The sequence below is a fragment of the Doryrhamphus excisus genome, chromosome 3 (assembly GCF_030265055.1).
Source record: "Doryrhamphus excisus isolate RoL2022-K1 chromosome 3, RoL_Dexc_1.0, whole genome shotgun sequence".
In the NCBI taxonomy this organism is placed as follows: Eukaryota; Metazoa; Chordata; class Actinopteri; order Syngnathiformes; family Syngnathidae; genus Doryrhamphus; species Doryrhamphus excisus.
Genome location: NC_080468.1, coordinates 2,027,551 through 2,046,819, shown reverse-complemented (window position 1 = coordinate 2,046,819; position 19,269 = coordinate 2,027,551). Strand labels below are relative to the sequence as shown.

At 39.8% G+C, this 19,269-nt stretch overlaps 1 protein-coding gene across 2 annotated transcripts; it reads left to right on the top strand.

Moving 5' to 3' along the window:
* The first annotated feature begins 294 nt into the window (after window positions 1-294).
* Window positions 295-18,831, top strand: LOC131125631 (gelsolin-like). 2 transcript variants are annotated; one of them, XM_058067349.1, is made up of 18 exons: window positions 295-454; window positions 1,657-1,844; window positions 4,421-4,575; window positions 6,558-6,590; window positions 8,555-8,716; window positions 10,196-10,345; window positions 11,441-11,530; window positions 12,753-12,885; window positions 13,069-13,157; window positions 13,234-13,449; window positions 13,893-14,014; window positions 14,170-14,260; window positions 14,933-15,103; window positions 15,180-15,354; window positions 16,619-16,734; window positions 16,804-16,881; window positions 16,958-17,018; window positions 18,201-18,831. In XM_058067349.1, exons 2-18 carry the CDS (start codon window positions 1,664-1,666, stop codon window positions 18,359-18,361), a joined length of 2,184 nt encoding a protein of 727 aa, XP_057923332.1. In that variant the 5' UTR covers window positions 295-454; window positions 1,657-1,663; the 3' UTR covers window positions 18,362-18,831. The 2 variants fall into 2 exon arrangements, with proteins under 2 accessions (XP_057923332.1, XP_057923333.1); XM_058067350.1 differs by lacking the exon at window positions 6,558-6,590.
* The last annotated feature ends 438 nt before the right edge of the window (window positions 18,832-19,269 follow it).

The following is a 19,269-nucleotide window of genomic DNA, read 5'->3' as shown; positions in this document are numbered from 1 at the left end:
CCCCCAGCTCGATGAGCCCGCCCCCAGCTCGATGAGCCCGCCCCCAGCTCGATGAGCCCGCCCCATGTATGCCGCACCACCATGTCACGTGACCTCACCATCAGTCTATTTTTTCTACTTCAACAACCTAGACCAAACAAGAACCCTTACATACTATTTAAACTGAACCAGTCCCACTGTGGCCCCTCCCTGTTTGAACACGTGATGTATCCTGGAAAGAACCGGAAGAGGCGGGCCATCAATGTCTTGACAAGTTTATTAAAAGAAAAACCGAGTGCATGAAGGATGAGATAGAGCATCTGGACGATTCGACCAATCAGCGCGTCTGATTTGGACAGACACGCCCACCCCTTTTCCTGCTTTTCCACACCCACTGCCAACACACCCAAGACGTGAGGATCACTCCCACATCTGCAGCCTCCACCGACGCTTCTTCTCATTCATCTCTCCAAATGTGAGTGTCGTCACGTTATTACAACGTTATAAATATCATATGCGAAGAAGGCTTCTCGTTAGTTGTCCTTTTGCTGGCTGTTGCAGAGTTCTATGTGATTGCATTTGCTGATGTTTTGGCGCTTTAACGGACTAAAGGAGCATAAAAGCAAAGAGCGCTGTTACGTAACACCACAAAAAGTAGCAGTCACACGCTGGAGTATTAAAATATGATGTTTCATACAAATCGAGTGAGATGACCAGAAAACTAATCATGTATACTGGGTACACTGACTAGTATTAAAAAGTCCATTATTGTCCATAATGTATGACGAATGCATCAACGTATTATTGATCAGTCGGTTCCAGCAAACCTTTCAAGTCCTTTCCTGTTGGAAACCTGAGCTGTGCAATAACCAAACACACAGCTGAGACAAAGTAGAGGTGGTTCATTTTAGTGTTGTTTGCTGTGTTGGGAGTACAGTCGTCCCTCACCACATGGCAGCCTCACTCGATCGCGGTTTTGCTGTTTTGTGGTTGAAAACAAACTAAAATGCACACTTTAGTCCATTTTCTGTATTTTAATAATAATAACACAAGAAATGTAATGATTTCTGAAGTGTTCTATGATTATATACCAGTGTAAAGGTGACTATAGGGGTGTTAGTTAACATCTAGAGGTCTCTAATAATGTCAAAAACTGTATTTGGACAGTTGTAAATAGGATTTGTATGCACCAACTATGAAAATATTCCATTCATAAAGAAGGAATTCACTTACCACGCAATAAACGAGGGATGACTGAGAATGCCGTGATCCCATGGAAATCCCATGCCGACCTCCGGCAATAATCCCGCTGCTCACTACAATTTGGAATCAGGCTGTAATCTGCGTCATCTTGCATCTTTGGCGGTACAAGAGATTCCATTCACGTTTATTTGTAGTAATATGAAGCATCAAATGCATGAATATACATAAATAAAGCTAAGGCAGTATGAGTTCAAAGTATGCGTTTAATTCCAGAAATGCGTGTGAAAGGTAGTAGAGCATTACGACAAAGTTGTGAAGAAGCCTCATGTCGGATTTATGAAAATGTGCTGCCTCTCCACTGGACACAATAGCCTCTTTGTCCTTAAACGTGGTTAACAAGTGTGCTGCAATAGCAAAGATTTGCAATGCAAAAAAAAAAAACATTGAAATGATTCTCTGTCCCGCCCCCCTCAGAGCCATCATGGTGTCCCATAAGGAGTTTGTAGGTGCAGGGAAACAGCCGGGCTTGCAGGTGTGGCGTATCGAGGACATGGACCTGAAGCCCGTTCCCAAGGCCCTGCATGGCAACTTCTACACGGGAGATGCGTACTTGCTGCTCTTCACCACTGCGGCCCCTTCCTACAACATCCACATGTGGCTGGGTGAGACGCACTTCCTGACTTCACTCAAATGCTCAATTGCTTTTGTGGTGCGAATCCAAAACAGAAACTGCATCTTCAACTTGTCGTTGCGCTATGAAATCCTGTGGCTCATCTTACCTAAATGGCATCTTTTCAAAACAGGAAACTTGATTTGTCCATTTCGACATTTCTCTAGGGTTTGGGCCACTTTCTGGTTTGTTTGTAGGCTGGGATAAAACCAAAGAGCATATATGGGCCAACCAAAATCACGATTATTTATTATTACTTCATATTTACCACTGTGGGAAGCTAAAGGCGTCACAAGGCAGTTGATATGGCGTCTTCCCTTATAACTCTTTGGCACTTACATCCTTATCATAATGCACATTTCTGCCACCTACAGGACTGGCGTGGAACATTTCACAACCCAAACAATCGAAAAGTGTTTTTAGATTTTCTTGTCTTTATCTTTCTACGTTTTATTTTGCTTTGTTTATAAAATGATGGACATTCTTACATATTAAGATTCCTTAACCAAAAATACATACCGTGAATGGGTTTGAATGACATAAAAAATGCTAACATTAGCATGCTAGCACCTAGCATAATAGAACTATTGTTTGTAGTGCCTTCCTTGAAAAATTATATTAGTTAGCATGCTAACAACTAACCGCTTAAGTTCATACGAATGAAAATTGCAAAAAAAATGCTAGTATGCTAAAGTTAGCATGCTAACATTATTTGTATTGTTATTATTATGTTAAACAAAACAAAATAAAGCTACATTTTTGGAAACTAAAGGCTGGGAAAAAGAGTATTTGTATGTAGTAGTATGTAGTAAGTAGAATTTTCACTAAAATGTGTTTATTTTTTGTGGTAATAGTATCATAAACAAAACAAAATAAATGCATTTTTGCACAACTAGGTCACTTTTTCCATATCTACATGTGTTGGTTTATGAAAATCAAAATGGACCTTGCATCCTTTCCTTTTTCATTATGGGGCCGTCGGTGGCAAAAACACCACGGCTTTGAATGTTAATGAATTTGTTTTTTCCAAATGTAAATATAAAAATAGAAAGTAGTTTGATGCCGCTATCTGCAAGGGACAAAGAGTGTTGCACTTATCAGTCCACTAGCAGGTCTCACAGGTGAATCCACTCAACATTTTTCAGCAGGAAAATGCCTGGGCAAATATTTTGAAAAAGTGTTTTGATGGCACTATCTACAAGAGAAAAGGAGTGTTGCACTTATCAGTCCTGCAGGTCTCACAGGTGAATCCACTCAACATTTTTCAGCAGGAAAATGCCTGGGCAAATATTTTGAAAAAGTGTTTTGATGGCGCTATCTACAAGAGAAAAGGAGTGTTGCACTTATCAGTCCTGCAGGTCTCACAGGTGAATCCACTCAACATTTTTCAGCAGGAAAATGCCTGGGCAAATATTTTGAAAACGTGGTTTGATGGCGCTATCTACAAGAGAAAAGGAGTGTTGCACTTATCAGTCCTGCAGGTCTCACAGGTGAATCCACTCAACATTTTTCAGCAGGAAAATGCCTGGGCAAATATTTTGAAAAAGTGTTTTGATGGCGCTATCTACAAGAGAAAAGGAGTGTTGCACTTATCAGTCCTGCAGGTCTCACAGGTGAATCCACTCAACATTTTTCAGCAAGAAAATGCCTGGGCAAATATTTTGAAAAAGTGTTTTGATGGCGCTATCTACAAGAGAAAAGGAGTGTTGCACTTATCAGTCCTGCAGGTCTCACAGGTGAATCCACTCAACATTTTTCAGCAAGAAAATGCCTGGGCAAATATTTTGAAAAAGTGTTTTGATGGCGCTATCTACAAGAGAAAAGGAGTGTTGCACTTATCAGTCCTGCAGGTCTCACAGGTGAATCCACTCAACATTTTTCAGCAGGAAAATGCCTGGGCAAATATTTTGAAAAAGTGTTTTGATGGCGCTATCTACAAGAGAAAAGGAGTGTTGCACTTATCAGTCCTGCAGGTCTCACGGGTGAATCCACTCAACATTTTTCAGCAGGAAAATGCCTGGGCAAATATTTTGAAAAAGTGTTTTGATGGCGCTATCTACAAGAGAAAAGGAGTGTTGCACTTATCAGTCCTGCAGGTCTCACAGGTGAATCCACTCCACATTTTTCAGCAGGAAAATGCCTGGGCAAATATTTTGAAATAGTGTTTTGATGGCGCTATCTACAAGAGAAAAGGAGTGTTGCACTTATCAGTCCTGCAGGTCTCACAGGTGAATCCACTCAACATGTATTTTCCCATGCTCTCTAAATGTCCATAAATCCCAGTAGGAACAACCTCATGAGGCACAAGAGACAGGAACCAGTCCTTACATGTTTGTGCCGTATCCTGCCAACAGACAGATGAGCCTCTACCGCAATTATACAAGATTCCAAAATGAATCCCCCTGTCTTAGATCGAGTCATGTGGAATTATGGAAAAGTGGCGTCCATGTTGTGATTCATAGCAGCTGTGGCAGATGTGAGTCAGCGTCTCACAGCCTGACTCGGAGCTGCCATGACGACCCACGACCGAAGTGAAGCGTTCTTTAACATGGTCGTCACTTCTTCCAGGTGACGAGTGCTCGCAGGACGAGAGCGGCACGGCGGCCATCTTTGCCACGCAGCTGGACGACTTCCTGGGTGGTGGACCGGTGCAGTTCAGGGAGCTGCAGCGTTCCGAGTCCAACACTTTCCTGGGCTACTTCAAGTCCGGCATCAAGTACCAGGTGAGCTTCCGAGTGCCGCAGAGACAGCGAACAATAACGCTTACAGCAGATAGACCCTGTTTGCTCATTAAGTTTCCTCCGCTCTAATAGACTCCGTGTCCGAAATAATCCACTGGAACAAATAAGCACCTCACCTTCATCTTCAATGGACTCTCCCAATGCCAACTGGGAGTCTGTTATGTCTTATTTATGTCTAATATCCCTTATTTTCCGTTATTTTGTCTACTATACTGCATAGTAGGAGGGCAAAGGTGACTATAGGAGTTTTCATTCATGTCTAGAGGGCTCCAATAATGTTGAAATTTGTATTTTAAACGTTATAAACAAGTTTCCTATGCTTTAATTGCGAAAATAGTAGTGTCCTGCAAAATATGACTCCGACTCCGAAATCAGGAAAAAGCTTAAAGAAACAAACAAATGAAAATACATTTGTAAAAATTAGGGCTGTCAGTAATAACATGTTAGCAGCGCTAACAAATTTATTTCATTAAATACGTTACATTTCTTAATTCATGCGTATGCGCCACTTTTTGCCACTTTTGTGTTTTTTTTTTTTTTTCAGCTTAAAACTGCACCAAAAGTGCTCTTCTTTATCGTGGAGTTGCGTCATCACCTCTTTTTGCCTCTAGCACAAAAAACGTTAAAAAAAAAAAGTATAAATATGTCTTTGGGAGTGAATACATGAATGCAGTAAAAATAGGCATATTTCACTCAGAGTTCCAAATGGCGATTAATCATGATTAATTCGTTTTCCAAGAGTGATTAATTGAATTCAATATTTTAATCATTTTAAATTGACTGACATTATTTGCATTTGAAGTAAATAAACACAGTATTTTTTCTATACATAAGTGTTTTATATATATTTATACATAACTTATGTCCTTGGGACTTACGACTGTTTGTTGAATTATTTTCAGTTTTTTTAGTGGTTTACTATGTGTGCTTAAGAGAGCTTGGCATTGTGCAACAGTGTCCATACATGCATAGCAGTACTACTAATAGATAACTGCTATAATATTCATACTTTTAGTGTGTGACAACGTTTGTGTAAGCAATGCAAACAACTCCCATTCGTGCTGTGAGCTGTCAGCTGCTCCAACATTTTCAATTCAAATATCGTAAATCTGTTTTTTCTGTTACTTTCAAGAGGCTTGAACGTTGGCCTTACTCGCCACTGCCGTGTGTACTCGTGTGTACTCGTGTGTACACCGTCATGGCTGCCATCAAGCCATAAAAGATCATAAAAACTCGGATAAAGAATTTGTTTCATTGGATAGCTCAAATGGAAGTGACCATCTGTGATTATGGAATATGTATTCAGCTTAATGATTGTCAGCTCCGTGTGCCCTTTGTCACATGGTTACGCTAACGAGTGTGAAGTTCACAGGCCACACAAACCTTCCCCGTTGAATATTAATACAATCCAGGGTGTGCTCAGGACTGAGGCCGATAACATGCGCAATGAAAGGCCGCTTCTTGAATGCTCATCTGTTTCTCGTTGCCTAAAACACTAACTTGGTCAGCCTATAATTAGCTCCAAATTATTACATAATGTTGATGAGAAAACAAAGACAAAAGTTGCTTTGGCTCGTGAAGAAGACGACGAAGAATATAGAGATGAAGATGATACGTAGAGATGGTTTAGAGATGAGTCATAGTGTTCTTCCATTCTCCACGTAGATTTGGTGGAGAAACTATTTTTCCACCAGAATAAACACAGGCCACATTGTTGCCGTGGAAAATTTTACTGCCTGGCTTTTGAGAGCAGCGAGCAGCATGAATGTGGTTTCATTTAGCCTCGGAAGCCACGCCCCCACATGGCGCCAGCCAAGACCCTGTGGGCAAAGCACAACTTTGTTTTTTCTTCTCAACAACTTCAACTTTTTTTTTTTTTAAACCGTATCTGTAGCGACGTCTTCGTGTCTGTCGTTCATTGGCATGACTTGTAAACACGTCTTCTGCTTCACGGCTTCTCAAAGGACGCCATGTTACCAGACGCTTCTGCCTCGCAGGTACAATGTTGTTGTATGACCCTCCCTTTTTTGTCCACGACCCTGTGAGATGATTGACACGCAGTCAACACATGTCCTTATCTGACAGCTCTTTGGGCTCTGACATTAATGTGTCACGTTGAATTCATCCTCACCGTCCGTGAAATCCTCCAACTAGTACCCCATATTAACCCCCAAAATTCCTACTCTGAATTTTTATTTATTGAATGGATAAACTAAATGATATATTACATAATTAACCTGACACAGAGCCCCCCCCCCGTCAGAGAATATAATATACCCAAAATTTTGCTGTATAAGCCGCTACTTTTTTCTTCAACTTTGAACTCAGCGGCTTATTTACGGCTAAATTCTAACACAGGGGTCTCAAACTCACGGCCAAATGCGGCCCGCGGGACACTAGTTTGAGGCCCCCGCCTTGATATGAAAGTTTTGTTCATTTGTTAATTTGTTTCATTTGTTTTTTGATTTGCTTATTTATTTTTCCATCTTATTTTGTGTTGAAAAATACAAATTAACATTAAACATTTATTTAATAATAAATTAAAATTAATTTGTTAATTTGTTTCCTTTTATTTTTTGATTTGCTTATTTATTTTTCCATCTTATTTTGTGTTGAAAAATAAAAATTAACATTAAACATTTATTTAATAATAAATTAAAATTAATTTGTTAATTTGTTTCCTTTATTTTCTGATTTGCTTATTTATTTTTCCATCTTATTTTGTGTTGAAAAATAAAAATTAACATTAAACATTTATTTAATAATAAATTAAAATTAATTTGTTAATTTGTTTCCTTTTATTTTTTGATTTGCTTATTTATTTTTCCATCTTATTTTGTGTTGAAAAATAAAAATTAACATTAAACATTTATTTAATAATAAATAAAAATTAATTTGTTAATTTGTTTCCTTTATTTTTTGATTTGCTTATTTATTTTTCTATCTTATTGTATGTCGAAAAATAAAAATTAACATTAAACATTTATTTAATAATTTAATAATAAATAAAAAATAATTTATCATAATTTATAATAATTTAATGTTTTATCAGAGCTTTTCCAAAGAACCAAAACACTGAAAAAGTGGAGGGTATAGCAGAAGCATTGAAGACTATTATATTATATATATTTATTCATATTTAATATTTAGTGTAATTAATACTTATTCATATTTTTATTTTATATATATATATATATATATATATTTTTTTTTTTTTACCTAATGCAGCCCAGCTTCACCCACACCCTAGCTCCAGTGGCCCCCAGGTAACTTGAGTTTGAGACCCCTGTTCTAACCTCTTGAGAACTATTACTAATTGTTTTAATAGTGTTTAGTGTTGCGTAATCACAAGTCAGTGAGGAAACGGTCTGACTCATGGTGCCATCCTACTGAGAACAACACTAAATTCATCACACAGCGACTTAACACTCCAAACAATATACCTCCAGAAATATAGAAACATGTACCAATACAAGCTCATAATGAGAACGTTTTAAAGTTTTCCCATAAGGCATTGCATCAGAGTAACACATTCATTGGGGGCACTGCAATGACGTCAGCCTCCCTCTGGGCTAGGGGCTACTCAGGCTACAGAGGCAGCATTGCAGCGCCACCTATGACAATGTCGTTGTGAGTTTTTTCATAGCTAATAATCACTTCCTGTCAAATAACAGACTTTGGCGCGATATGTCATTTTAATAATCTTTGTAAATGTTCTTCTCGTACTGCTATGACTTAATTCCCAGAATATTGTCACTTCATTCCCATAATTATTCAAAAATCAAAAATGTATTTTGTTTAGTTGACTTTTTTCTTTAATATTTGATGTCTGTGTGATGAAATGACACTATTGTTTGTGATGATCCAGAGTATGAATATTTTTGGTGCCCCATCACGGTTGACCTTTTTGCTCAAAGGAATCCAACAGGTACCTAACGACGTGTTCATTATATGCTAACAGAAAGGCGGCGTGGCGTCTGGTTTCCAACATGTGGTGACCAACGACATGAATGTGAAACGACTGCTTCACATCAAAGGTCGCAGGGCCATCAGAGCCACGGAGGTGGACATGTCCTGGTCCAGCTTCAACAAGGGAGACTGCTTCATCGTTGACCTGGGAAAGGTGGGATTTAGCTCGTTAGCAGGGACATATGTAGTGCAGGGTGGTGACACTTTGTCGCTTCACTCTGTTCTCGCTATTATGGTTTTTCAAAACAGATGAATAAAATACTGCATTTTCGTGCTTGACTACGACCGATTACTAGTCAAAATAACCAACTTTTACACCATCTTGGCCTACGTTTTCAAGCATAAAAATGGCTAAATTAACAAAACTTCAATTATATGGCGTGTGAATCTATGTTGTGTCTTATTTCTGTCTGTTCTTCTAGATAGATAGACTTTTTATTGTCATTGCACAATAACACAGCAGTGAAATTGCCAATGAAATGTCGTTGCCTGGCTCCCGCATAATAATAATAATAATAATAATAATAATAATAATAATAATAATAATAATAATAATAATAATAATAATAATAATAATAAATATAAAAAATAATAAAAATAATAAAAATAATAAAAATAATAATAATAATAATAATAATAATAATAATAAAAAAAAATTTAATAATAATAATAATAATAATAATAATAATAATAATAATAATAATAATAATAATAATAATAATAATAATAATAATAATAATAATAATAATAATAATAATAATAATAATAATAATAATAATAATAATAATAATAATAATAATAATAATAATAATAATAATAATAATAATAATAATAATAATAATAATAATAATAATAATAATAATAATAATAATAATAATAATAATAATAATAATAATAATAATAATAATAATAATAATAATAATAATAATAATAATAATAATAATAATAATAATAATAATAATAATAATAATAATAATAATAATAATAATAATAATAATAATAATAATAATAATAATAATAATAATAATAATAATAATAATAATAATAATAATAATAATAATAATAATAATAATAATAATAATAATAATGTGCTGTGTTACCGGGAGCCAAAGCAGCCGCAGCCGGACAGGGCTACTATTCTACTATTTTGAATACTGTCTACTATTTTCAGTAATATGAGTATAGAGGTGACTTTAGGGCTGTTATTTCATGTCTAGAAGGCTCTAATAATGTCAAATAATATTGGCTTTTTTGTTGATATTGTCCAACTGTCAATTTCCGCTCCCGATATGTATAAGATGACGTATCTCCTGTATTGGAATGATGTTGTATGCATATGTGTTGTACACAGCATTTTTTTAATATCGGTTTTCCGTTCGGGAAATACATTTATCACGATAATTATAGGATATCCCTAATATTTTTACTATACTGCTCAGATCAAAATGTTAGCCTTTTCTCTTTCCATTGTGCTAATTTATGCTGTTTAATTGCATTTCTTCAATGAGCCACAGGCCAGAAAGCAGGCGGCAAACGGCCTTCCATTCCGACGCTAGTGTGGAGCGTCTGCTCCGCTACGAAGCTATGGAGATGATAATGAACTGTCTGGATGTAAATCTTCCGGTGTCCCCAGGACATCTACCAATGGTGTGGCAGCGAGTGTAACCGCTTCGAGAGGCTGAAAGCCTCCCAGGTGGCCATCGACATCAGAGACAACGAGCGAAACGGGCGCGCCAAGCTGTACATGGTGGAGGAGGGCGAAGAGCCTGCAGCCATCATAGAGGTATTGGTGGTACACACACAATCAATGGTCCGACCCTCCCCTGTTTGGATCCCAAAGGTGGTCTCCTGTGAGTGGAAGCCGGGGCTCTAATGATGCGCGTCACGTCCAGTGAGATCGTCAGCGTGGGAACAAGCCCACACAATGCTGAGCTTTGTAATGAGCTGCTCCCGGGCCAAATGTGTGCCAAGTCCAGGCCTCGTAAACACTTAAGGGAAGCATGGTGGTGAACCCCACGTACCTCGTGGTTTGTTTTCAAATGTAGCATCCAGCACAGACGTGCAATGGTAGCTTAGCACTATTTATTGCATTAGCATCATACCAGACTTTTCCAAAAAACCCAAACACCTCAATCAAGTATTTTTCGTTATGTGAACCTTGGTAGAAAAGGTTCTGACACCCCTGAAGGAAGCTATGAGCTGTCCACCCTGTCCACTGGAGTTATTGTGCTTCTCTTTAAAGCAGGGGTGGGCAAACTTTTTGACTCGCGGGCCGCATTGATATAACAACATTTCCGGGGGGGGGGGGCAGACTATATATTTTACACGTAACAGTCCACCTGGTATTATTGTATCTGTAAAATTGTCATGCAATCTGCCATTATTATTTATTATTTTATATTTATATTTAAATATTTTAAAAATAATAAAATATTATAATAATTAAAATAAAATTAAAATAATAATTATTATATTATTATTATTATGTAAAATATGCAAATATAACATTATTATATGTAATGAATATAATAATTAGCATTAATATAATAAATATAATAATCATAATAGTTATAATAATAATATAATAATTATTATTTTAATTTTTATTATTATTATTATGTGCTCGTGTCTCTTTTTTCAGGAGCACTTTGTAAACAACAGACCATGTCAAACAACGAAATTGATACAACCATCAAAAGGTTGGCTCAGGCCATGATGCCAGGTTGTATGTTGAGTTTAAATTAAATACTTTGGAAAGATTGGGCGGGCCGTATTCAAACACTTGGCGGGCCGGATGTGGCCCCCGGGCCGTAGTTTGCCCACCCCTGCTTGAAAGGATAAAGACGAGCTCTGTGGTTAATGGTTGTGCTTCTTGTAGGTGCTGGGGCCCAAAACGGCAATTGCACCGAGTACTCCTGACGATGACAAAGTGGACTCCTCCAATCGGAAGAAGGCTGCCCTCTACATGGTAAATATCATCTTTTGTTTACAGTGTTGTTGGGCCCCGACACCCAGGCCCTTGAAGTGTCCAGGACTGGGATAAATGGCGTAAAACCAAGCCACAAGCCTCATTGATTGGCGTCTGACCAGGGCTGCTCCTGGTGAAATTGGGGCCCTAAGCTGAATTTGATCGGTATTGCAAACAGGGGCACCACTAGGAAAATCACTTTGGCCCCCCCCAGTAGTGGTGTGTCGGTCATGAATGAACGGGTCAAAAGAACTCGTTCTTTTATGTGAACGGAATGAACAAGGTCACCGCCCCTAAAATGTCCGCTTTTTTTTTGATGGGCAGGAGAGTCAGTTCACCGTTCCTTTTGCAGGGCGGGGCTATCTGCAGGGCGGGGCTATCTGCGTGCTTGCCTGTCACGCCTCGTTCTGTAGGTGGGTGGGTTAGCTGACTGAAAGGCCGAGAGACGGAATTGACGGAAATGAACAAAATCAACGGAATTAACGAAATGATGAAATGAACGAGGGCGGCACGGTGGTCTAGGGGTTAGCGCGCAGACCTCACAGCTAGGAGACCAGGGTTCAATCCCACCCTCGGGCATCTCTGTGTGGAGTTTGCATGTTCTCCCCGTGCATGCGTGGGTTTTCTCCGGGTACTCCGGTTTCCTCCCACATTCCAAAACAAATTGTGTATGAATGTGAGTGTGAATGGTTGTTTGTCTATATGTGCCCTGTGATTGGCTGGCGACCCGAAGACAGCTGGGATAGGCTCCAGCACCCCCCGCGACCCTCGTGAGGAAAAGCGGTAGAAAATGAATGAATGAACGAAATGAACAGATCTTTTTACTGAATGAACTGGAATGATACGGTTCACTGAAATGAAGGGTTTTGCCCACCACAACCCCCCCCCCCCCCCCCCCCCCCCCGCCTCAGTTTAGTTGCATATTTTGGAATTAGGAGACTAAAAAAAAACAACAATTGTTCAGGACTAGGATTGAATTCGCATCCTCTGCATTAAAAGGCAGCAGCTGTACCATGACACCACCACGGACTGAAATGGTAATAGGTCAATTCTGTATTTTATTCTCTAGAAATGTATTTGGCCCCATGATGGGTTATTTAGCAGTCACACTCAATAAATGCTTGGGTGCTTTGTTGGAAGGATAAATGGACCAGTTTGTTATTATGTGCAAAACAAATTAGGTTTGACTGTAAATGAGTCATATTTTTCTTTTCCTGTGCAGATTTCGGACGCATGTGGTCCCATGAAGCTGTCTAGCGTGGCCCCATCCAGTCCCTTCAAACAGGCCATGTTGTCTCTGGATGAGTGCTACATTCTGGACAATGGCGTGGACAGTAACATCTTTGTTTGGAAAGGTATCCACAAGTCTGGAAGCATTCAATGAATTATATAATAATATTGTTGTCAGCCATAGCTGCAATGTTTACCACCAGCTGCTTATAATGATTAGTTTCCAAGAAAGAAAGAAGGCATTTTGCAGGTAGATGAGTGTTTCTAATGAAGTGTCTGGTTGTAACGATGACCTTGTCTGAAATCAGGTCCAAAGGCCAACCCATCAGAACGTAAAGCCGCCATGTCTGCCGGTCAGAAGTTCATTACGGACAAAGGATACAGCAAAAAGACGAAGGTATTGCTCCACTTTATATACGCAACTTTACAAACATGATATTTATTATACGTATATCCTATCACGATCCTTGCAGATCCAAGTACTTCCTGCTGGAGCTGAGACAACCTTGTTCAAGCAGTTCTTCATTGACTGGAAGGACAAAGACGAGACCACCGGTCCGACGAAGGCCTTCACTATTGGTCATATCGCTCGAGTGGAACAGGTGCCGTTTGACGCGGCCAGCCTGCACGCCAATAAAGCCATGGCGGCTCAGCACAACATGGTGGATGACGGCAGCGGCAAAGTGGAGGTAACACGGTGGCGTAGTGTTAAGGGAAAATAGATAAGTTGTATGAGAATAATGACATGCATACAAGGAGACAAATCAATACAACCTGGCCAAAATGTATGACTATTCATGCTATCATAATTATCATGTCAAAGAGGAAGGGTGAGAAAGAGATCATGAAGGGTAGACTCACATGCCAAGACACCCAAGGCTATTTGAATCAGGTGATAGGCATGTGGAGGACTTAGTTTGGACACAAGAGGCAAGTCAGTGTTCCTTTAATGTGCATCTTAGCAGAAATAAATATGTGTGTAAATATTAGTGCATAGTGAAACTAATGTTATTACATTCACATGGAATAATTAGCACATAATATAAGTGTATTTTTGGCACAATATGTTTATTATACTGTAGTGTTGCGCAACTGCAATGCATGATACTGACAAGTGTGGTATGCATTTTAGATCTGGCGTGTGGAGAATGGAGAAAAGGTTCCCGTGGATCCTTCAGGTCACGGTCACTTCTATGGCGGCGACTGTTACCTCATCCTCTACAGCTACAAAAATGGACACATCATCTATACTTGGTGTGTCTCCTGATCGTGAACAAACACGCAAGCCATCACCGACAGAAAGCGTACCATGAGCTGTCGGTGGCGTGCCACACCCGGTCCAAGACGACCGTGGAGCTTGTTCTCACAGAACAATTCTGACTACGTATGTGTGTGTGTGACTTTGTCAGGCAGGGGCTGAAGGCTACACAAGATGAACTTGCCGCTTCAGCGTTCCTCACTGTCAAGCTGGATGACTCAATGGGTGGATCCCCAGTTCAGGTTAGAGCTTGTTGACGTACGTGTAGCCTGGTGTGATATGAGCAGTTGCAGCCAAGGTCATTCATGTTATAATCACTGGAAAAATACATTATTTACATGATATACATTATTATAAATTTCCCCACTGAGGGACGAATAAAGGCATATCTTATTTTTGCTAGAACGTTAAGCAATGAGGCCCGTAATAACACACCTTTTTCAGTCATGAAAAATACAATGTCAATGGATGGCCAGCAGAGGGTGTTGTTTCATCAATTGTAATTGTGGCCCTTCTGTAAGTCTTCATACTGTGGTTACAGTATGGAGCAGAAGAAAAATATCATTCAGGAATTATGTCATTTAATGGGGTAATAAATATCGCTTCTGATGAATAAATAAGCAATTGCAATTTCTGAGTAGAACACAAACATATAAACAGTACAGTCATGCACGTCTTTGGCCACCAGTGCAGCACAGATTGATAACCCCACAGCACAGATTGATAACCCCACAGCACAGATTGATAACCCCACAGCACAGATTGATAACCCCACAGCCCTCGTGAGGATTGGCGGCGTAGAAAACATTTGTATGGATGGATATAATATATGTTTGGATTTTTTTTAATACACAAAATCAAATCCACATAAAAACAGAATGTGGTTATTGACCAAGCTTTGATTCCCCTTTCAGGTGAGGGTAACTCAGGGTCAGGAGCCCCCCCACCTGATGAGCGTGTTCAAAGGCAAACCTATGATCATCCACAGCGGGGGAACGTCACGTAAAGGTGGACAGACTCAAACCGGAGCTACTCGCCTCTTCCACATCCGGCAGAGCTCCTCCCACAACACCCGCGCGGTGGAGGTGTGGAACGCTTTGATTCAAATTTAAGCAGAGAGCTGACCCACCTGTCGTGACTCTTGTCATTTTTCATCCTCAGGTTGACGTGTCTGCTACCAACCTGAACACCAATGACGTGTTCGTGCTGAAGTCGCCCGGCGGGCTGTTTGTGTGGCGAGGTGTGGGCGCCAGTGATGATGAAATGCAGGCCGCCAAGCATGTGGTGAGCTTCCTCGGGGGAAACGCCAGCTCTGTTTCAGAGGGAAAAGAGCCAGGTGGGTGTGAAGGGTGAAGGGTGGCGTTCACATCATCAGTATCAGTGCTAATATTCAGGAATGGTCACTATATTATGTACACCGGCACAATCTAATCAAAGAGATTTTCATGTATTTATATATTCATAATTTAAAAATACTGATTTCTTTATTTTTTGCATTTCTGTCACACTTAAATGTTTCAGATGATCAAAAAACAAAAAAAAATAAATATTGATATTAAATATTAGTCAATGACAGCACAGCTGAACACAAAATACATTATTATTAAGGAAGAAAAAAAATCCAAACATAACCCAAAACACTGCCCAAACATGACATAACTGAGATTAGTTGAGATCTCTCAGTCAGGAAAAGGTTATAACACCACTTCTATAGCTTTGGGACTCCAGCAAACCACAGTGAGAGCCATGATCCACAAATGGTGAAAACATGGAACAGTGCTGAACCTTCCTTCCCAGTGGCCGGCCAAACAAAATGACCCAAAGAGCGTAGCGACGACTCATCCAAGAGGTCTATAAAAAGACCAAAACCACTGCTGAACAAAAAGACCATTAAGGCTTGAAAACATCTTGATGATCCCCAAGACCTTTGGGAAAATACTCTGTGGTCTGACTAGATAAAAGTTGAACTTTTTGGAAGGTGTGTCCCATGACATCTGGTGTAAAAGTAATGCCAAAGAACATCATACCAACAGTAAAATATGGTGGTGGTAGTGTGATGGTCTGGGGCTGCTTTGCTGTGGTTAATTCTGCGCTCCACCAAAAAATCCTGAAGGAGAATATCCGGCCATCTGTTGGTGAAACCAAGTTGGGTTCTGCAGCAGGACAATGATCCAAAACACACCAGCAAGTCCACCTCTGAATGGCTGAAGTAAAACCAGATGAAGACTTTGGAGTGGCCTAGTCAAAGTCCTGATCTGGATCCTATTGAGATGCTTGAGATGCCTTAAAAAAAGTACTTCATACTGCAAAAGCCTGATATGTGGCTGAATGACAACAATTCTGCAAAGATGAATGGGACACTATTCCTCCACAGAGAGACTCATTGCAAGTTATTACAAATGCTTGATTGCAGTTGTTAGGGGGCAAATACTTTTTTTTTACTTTTAGTTTGGATTTTTTTTTCTCCCTTAATAATAAAAAAAATGTCATTTTGTGTTGTCGCTGACTAATACTTCCGTTTGTATAAGGACATAAAAAGGACATGATTGACTTCATGTTCAGTCCAAACTAGTCTCACCTTATGACTGTCTTGATCTCAGCTGCTTTCTGGTCCGCCCTGGGTGGTAAGAAGGAATACCAGACCTCCAAGGCTCTGCAGAAAGTGATCAAAGCTCCACGTCTCTTTGGCTGCTCCAACAAAACCGGAAGACTCATCGTATGTGAAATCATATTAGTGTTTTCCTTCATGATTTGCCGCATGATGTTGATATTGTGCTGCTGTTAGGTTGAAGAAGTACCCGGAGATTTTACCCAATCTGACCTGGCCACTGATGACGTCATGATTCTGGATACCTGGGGCCAAGTAACATGTCCACCAGTATTCGCAGCACTCTTGTAGAATTCTACATGAAAAACTTATTTTCCTTGTTTACTTGCAGCTCTTTCTTTGGGTTGGCAACGAGGCGAATGCGCAGGAAAGGGCTGGCGCTCCCAAAATAGGTTGGTTGCACGTGAACTGTAAGAGCTATTATTTGCCCCACATAGCTTTCAGCTTTAGAAAAGGCTTTGCATCCTAATTAGTACATGAATCTACACTTTAAAATGAACAATGACTATTATTTCAGACTCTAAGGAGCTCGATGGTGCATTCAAGAGACGTGCACCTTAGCCATCATGCCACACTGCACCCTAACTATCACATGCTTGCCTTTTGACCGGCAACAATGCAGATCCAGTAGATGGCCTTTTGACTTCGTGGCTCCAGGGGCGTATTTTGAATTAGAGCATCTCAGATGAACGCAAGCTTAAAGATGTCAGCAATGCGTCTCTGGATACTACTTCCCTGGCACAATATACTCTACTGATATTTGTAATATTTTAGTTTCTGTACGTTTTAGTGTAGAAGCCATTACTGTTTTTCTTCAACTTTGAACCCTGTCGCTTATACAGCGGAGCGGCTAATTCAGGGGTGGGCAAACTACGGCCCGGGGGCCACATGCAGCCCACCAAGCGTTTGAATCCGGCCCGCCAGTTGCTTTCTAAGTAACTTCAACTTTTAACATACAAACTGGCAACATGACTTGCAAGTCGGATGTCTGATTTAGTAAAAAATAAACAACAAAACTGTCAAATTAAATGACATAGTTTGATGTGGTGTGATGTTTAAAGTGCTCCTAAAAAAGGGACATGAGAACATACAACTGATATAGGATAACACTTTTACAGATAAAATTAGACAAATAATTCAAGGAAAATGATAAGCATAAAATAGTGTGTGTGTGTTAAATATATGTTCTGGCCCCCCAGACAATTTTGTTAACTCAATGCGGCCCTCGAGTCCAAATATTTGCCCACCCCTGGGCTAATTCATCTTGTGACATCTCCTTTAATTTACAACTACTGGTGTACTATGTGCTCATCACAACGTAACAGTCTGACTCACTGTGACTAAACACTAAATTCATCACACGGCAACTTAACACCCCAAATCTATACATCTGAAATATAAAACTGTGTACCAATACCAGTTTAAAATGAAAAGATCCAACATTTTAGGGTTTCATTGCGGCGCTGCAATGACGTCAACCTACCTTTGGGCTCCGGGTCCTCTGGCCCCCTCTGGTGGACATTTATGTGTATTATTATATTTTACATTTCATTTGTCTGTCTACCCCCCTCCAGCGAGAGAATACCTGGATTTGGACCCAGCCGGCCGTAAGGGGCTGCCCATCACCACCATCAAACAGGGAGCAGAGCCGCCAACCTTTACCGGCTGGTTCCATGCTTGGGACCCCAAGATGTGGGAGACAGATCCGTTGGAGAGAATCCGGGCCCGTTTCTGAGCACCAAACTCCTCTGAATCTTTGGCTAGCTTTGCACCTATTTAGCACCTGTTGCCGTTATTTTCTTACCTGATTCCCTAAGTGCCAAAAAGCAAGCTTGCAAATAGACTGGAAGACTGATACCATGCCCTGGTGGACCGGGGGGAGGGGGGGGGGGTGCAGTGGTTTAGGAAAGGATGCTGTCCCTCTTTATCTTTTACTCCTCAGACTTGTCAGCTTCATTCTCTCAGCTTAAAAGTAGGAAACCGTATATGCACCACAAATATATCGTCATGCTCTTCTCCCATGCGGCCATTTTATGTTAGTTTTGTTTTGTTTTCAGTACTGGATTGCTGTACTTGCTAGAACTTGCACGCAGCATTTGTGTGTTTTTTTAATCCTGCTGTGAAAGTTATATGCATGCACATCATTTAGCAGTGTTCAAAGAATGCTTTCGTGATGACTTTTAAATAAAACTCAAGAGTTTGAAATGCGTGTTGTGTCAACGTTAACGTGGAATATGTAGTAAACTACAAGTGGTACACAAGTGGTACAAGGAGTGACTCTTAACTGCAAGTTTATTTACATTTGTATTATAGGATCTGTCAACCATAAGGTTCAGAAGTTCACACACAAATCTCGCCTTGATGCTGCAATTTTAAAGCCTTACTTGTGTCTGTAGCTTTAATGCTAATGCTGTGTTTGTCCGCTTTTTTAAAGGGACTTCAAAAGCAAACACTTCCATCAAAAATTGGAGAGATTATGAATTTTTTTCAAGTTCGGTGGCGCTAAAGAGCGCGTTTTTACCTTCATGACGTCATTATGTGACGCCTATTGGACGCAGTAAAGAAAGAAAACAGCGCCATCTAGTGGGGCACTACCCTCCGAGCCCATTGGCAGAATAAAGATACGCAGAGGCGAACCCACAA

Coding starts and splice junctions, on each gene's coding strand:
- LOC131125631 (XM_058067349.1), top strand. CDS start 1,664: ATGGTGTCCCATAAGGAGTTTGTAGGTGCAGGGAAACAGCCGGGCTTG. Junction 6,591..8,554: donor CAGACGCTTCTGCCTCGCAG/GTACAATGTTGT, acceptor ATATGCTAACAG/AAAGGCGGCGTGGCGTCTGG. Junction 11,531..12,752: donor AGAAGGCTGCCCTCTACATG/GTAAATATCATC, acceptor TTTCCTGTGCAG/ATTTCGGACGCATGTGGTCC.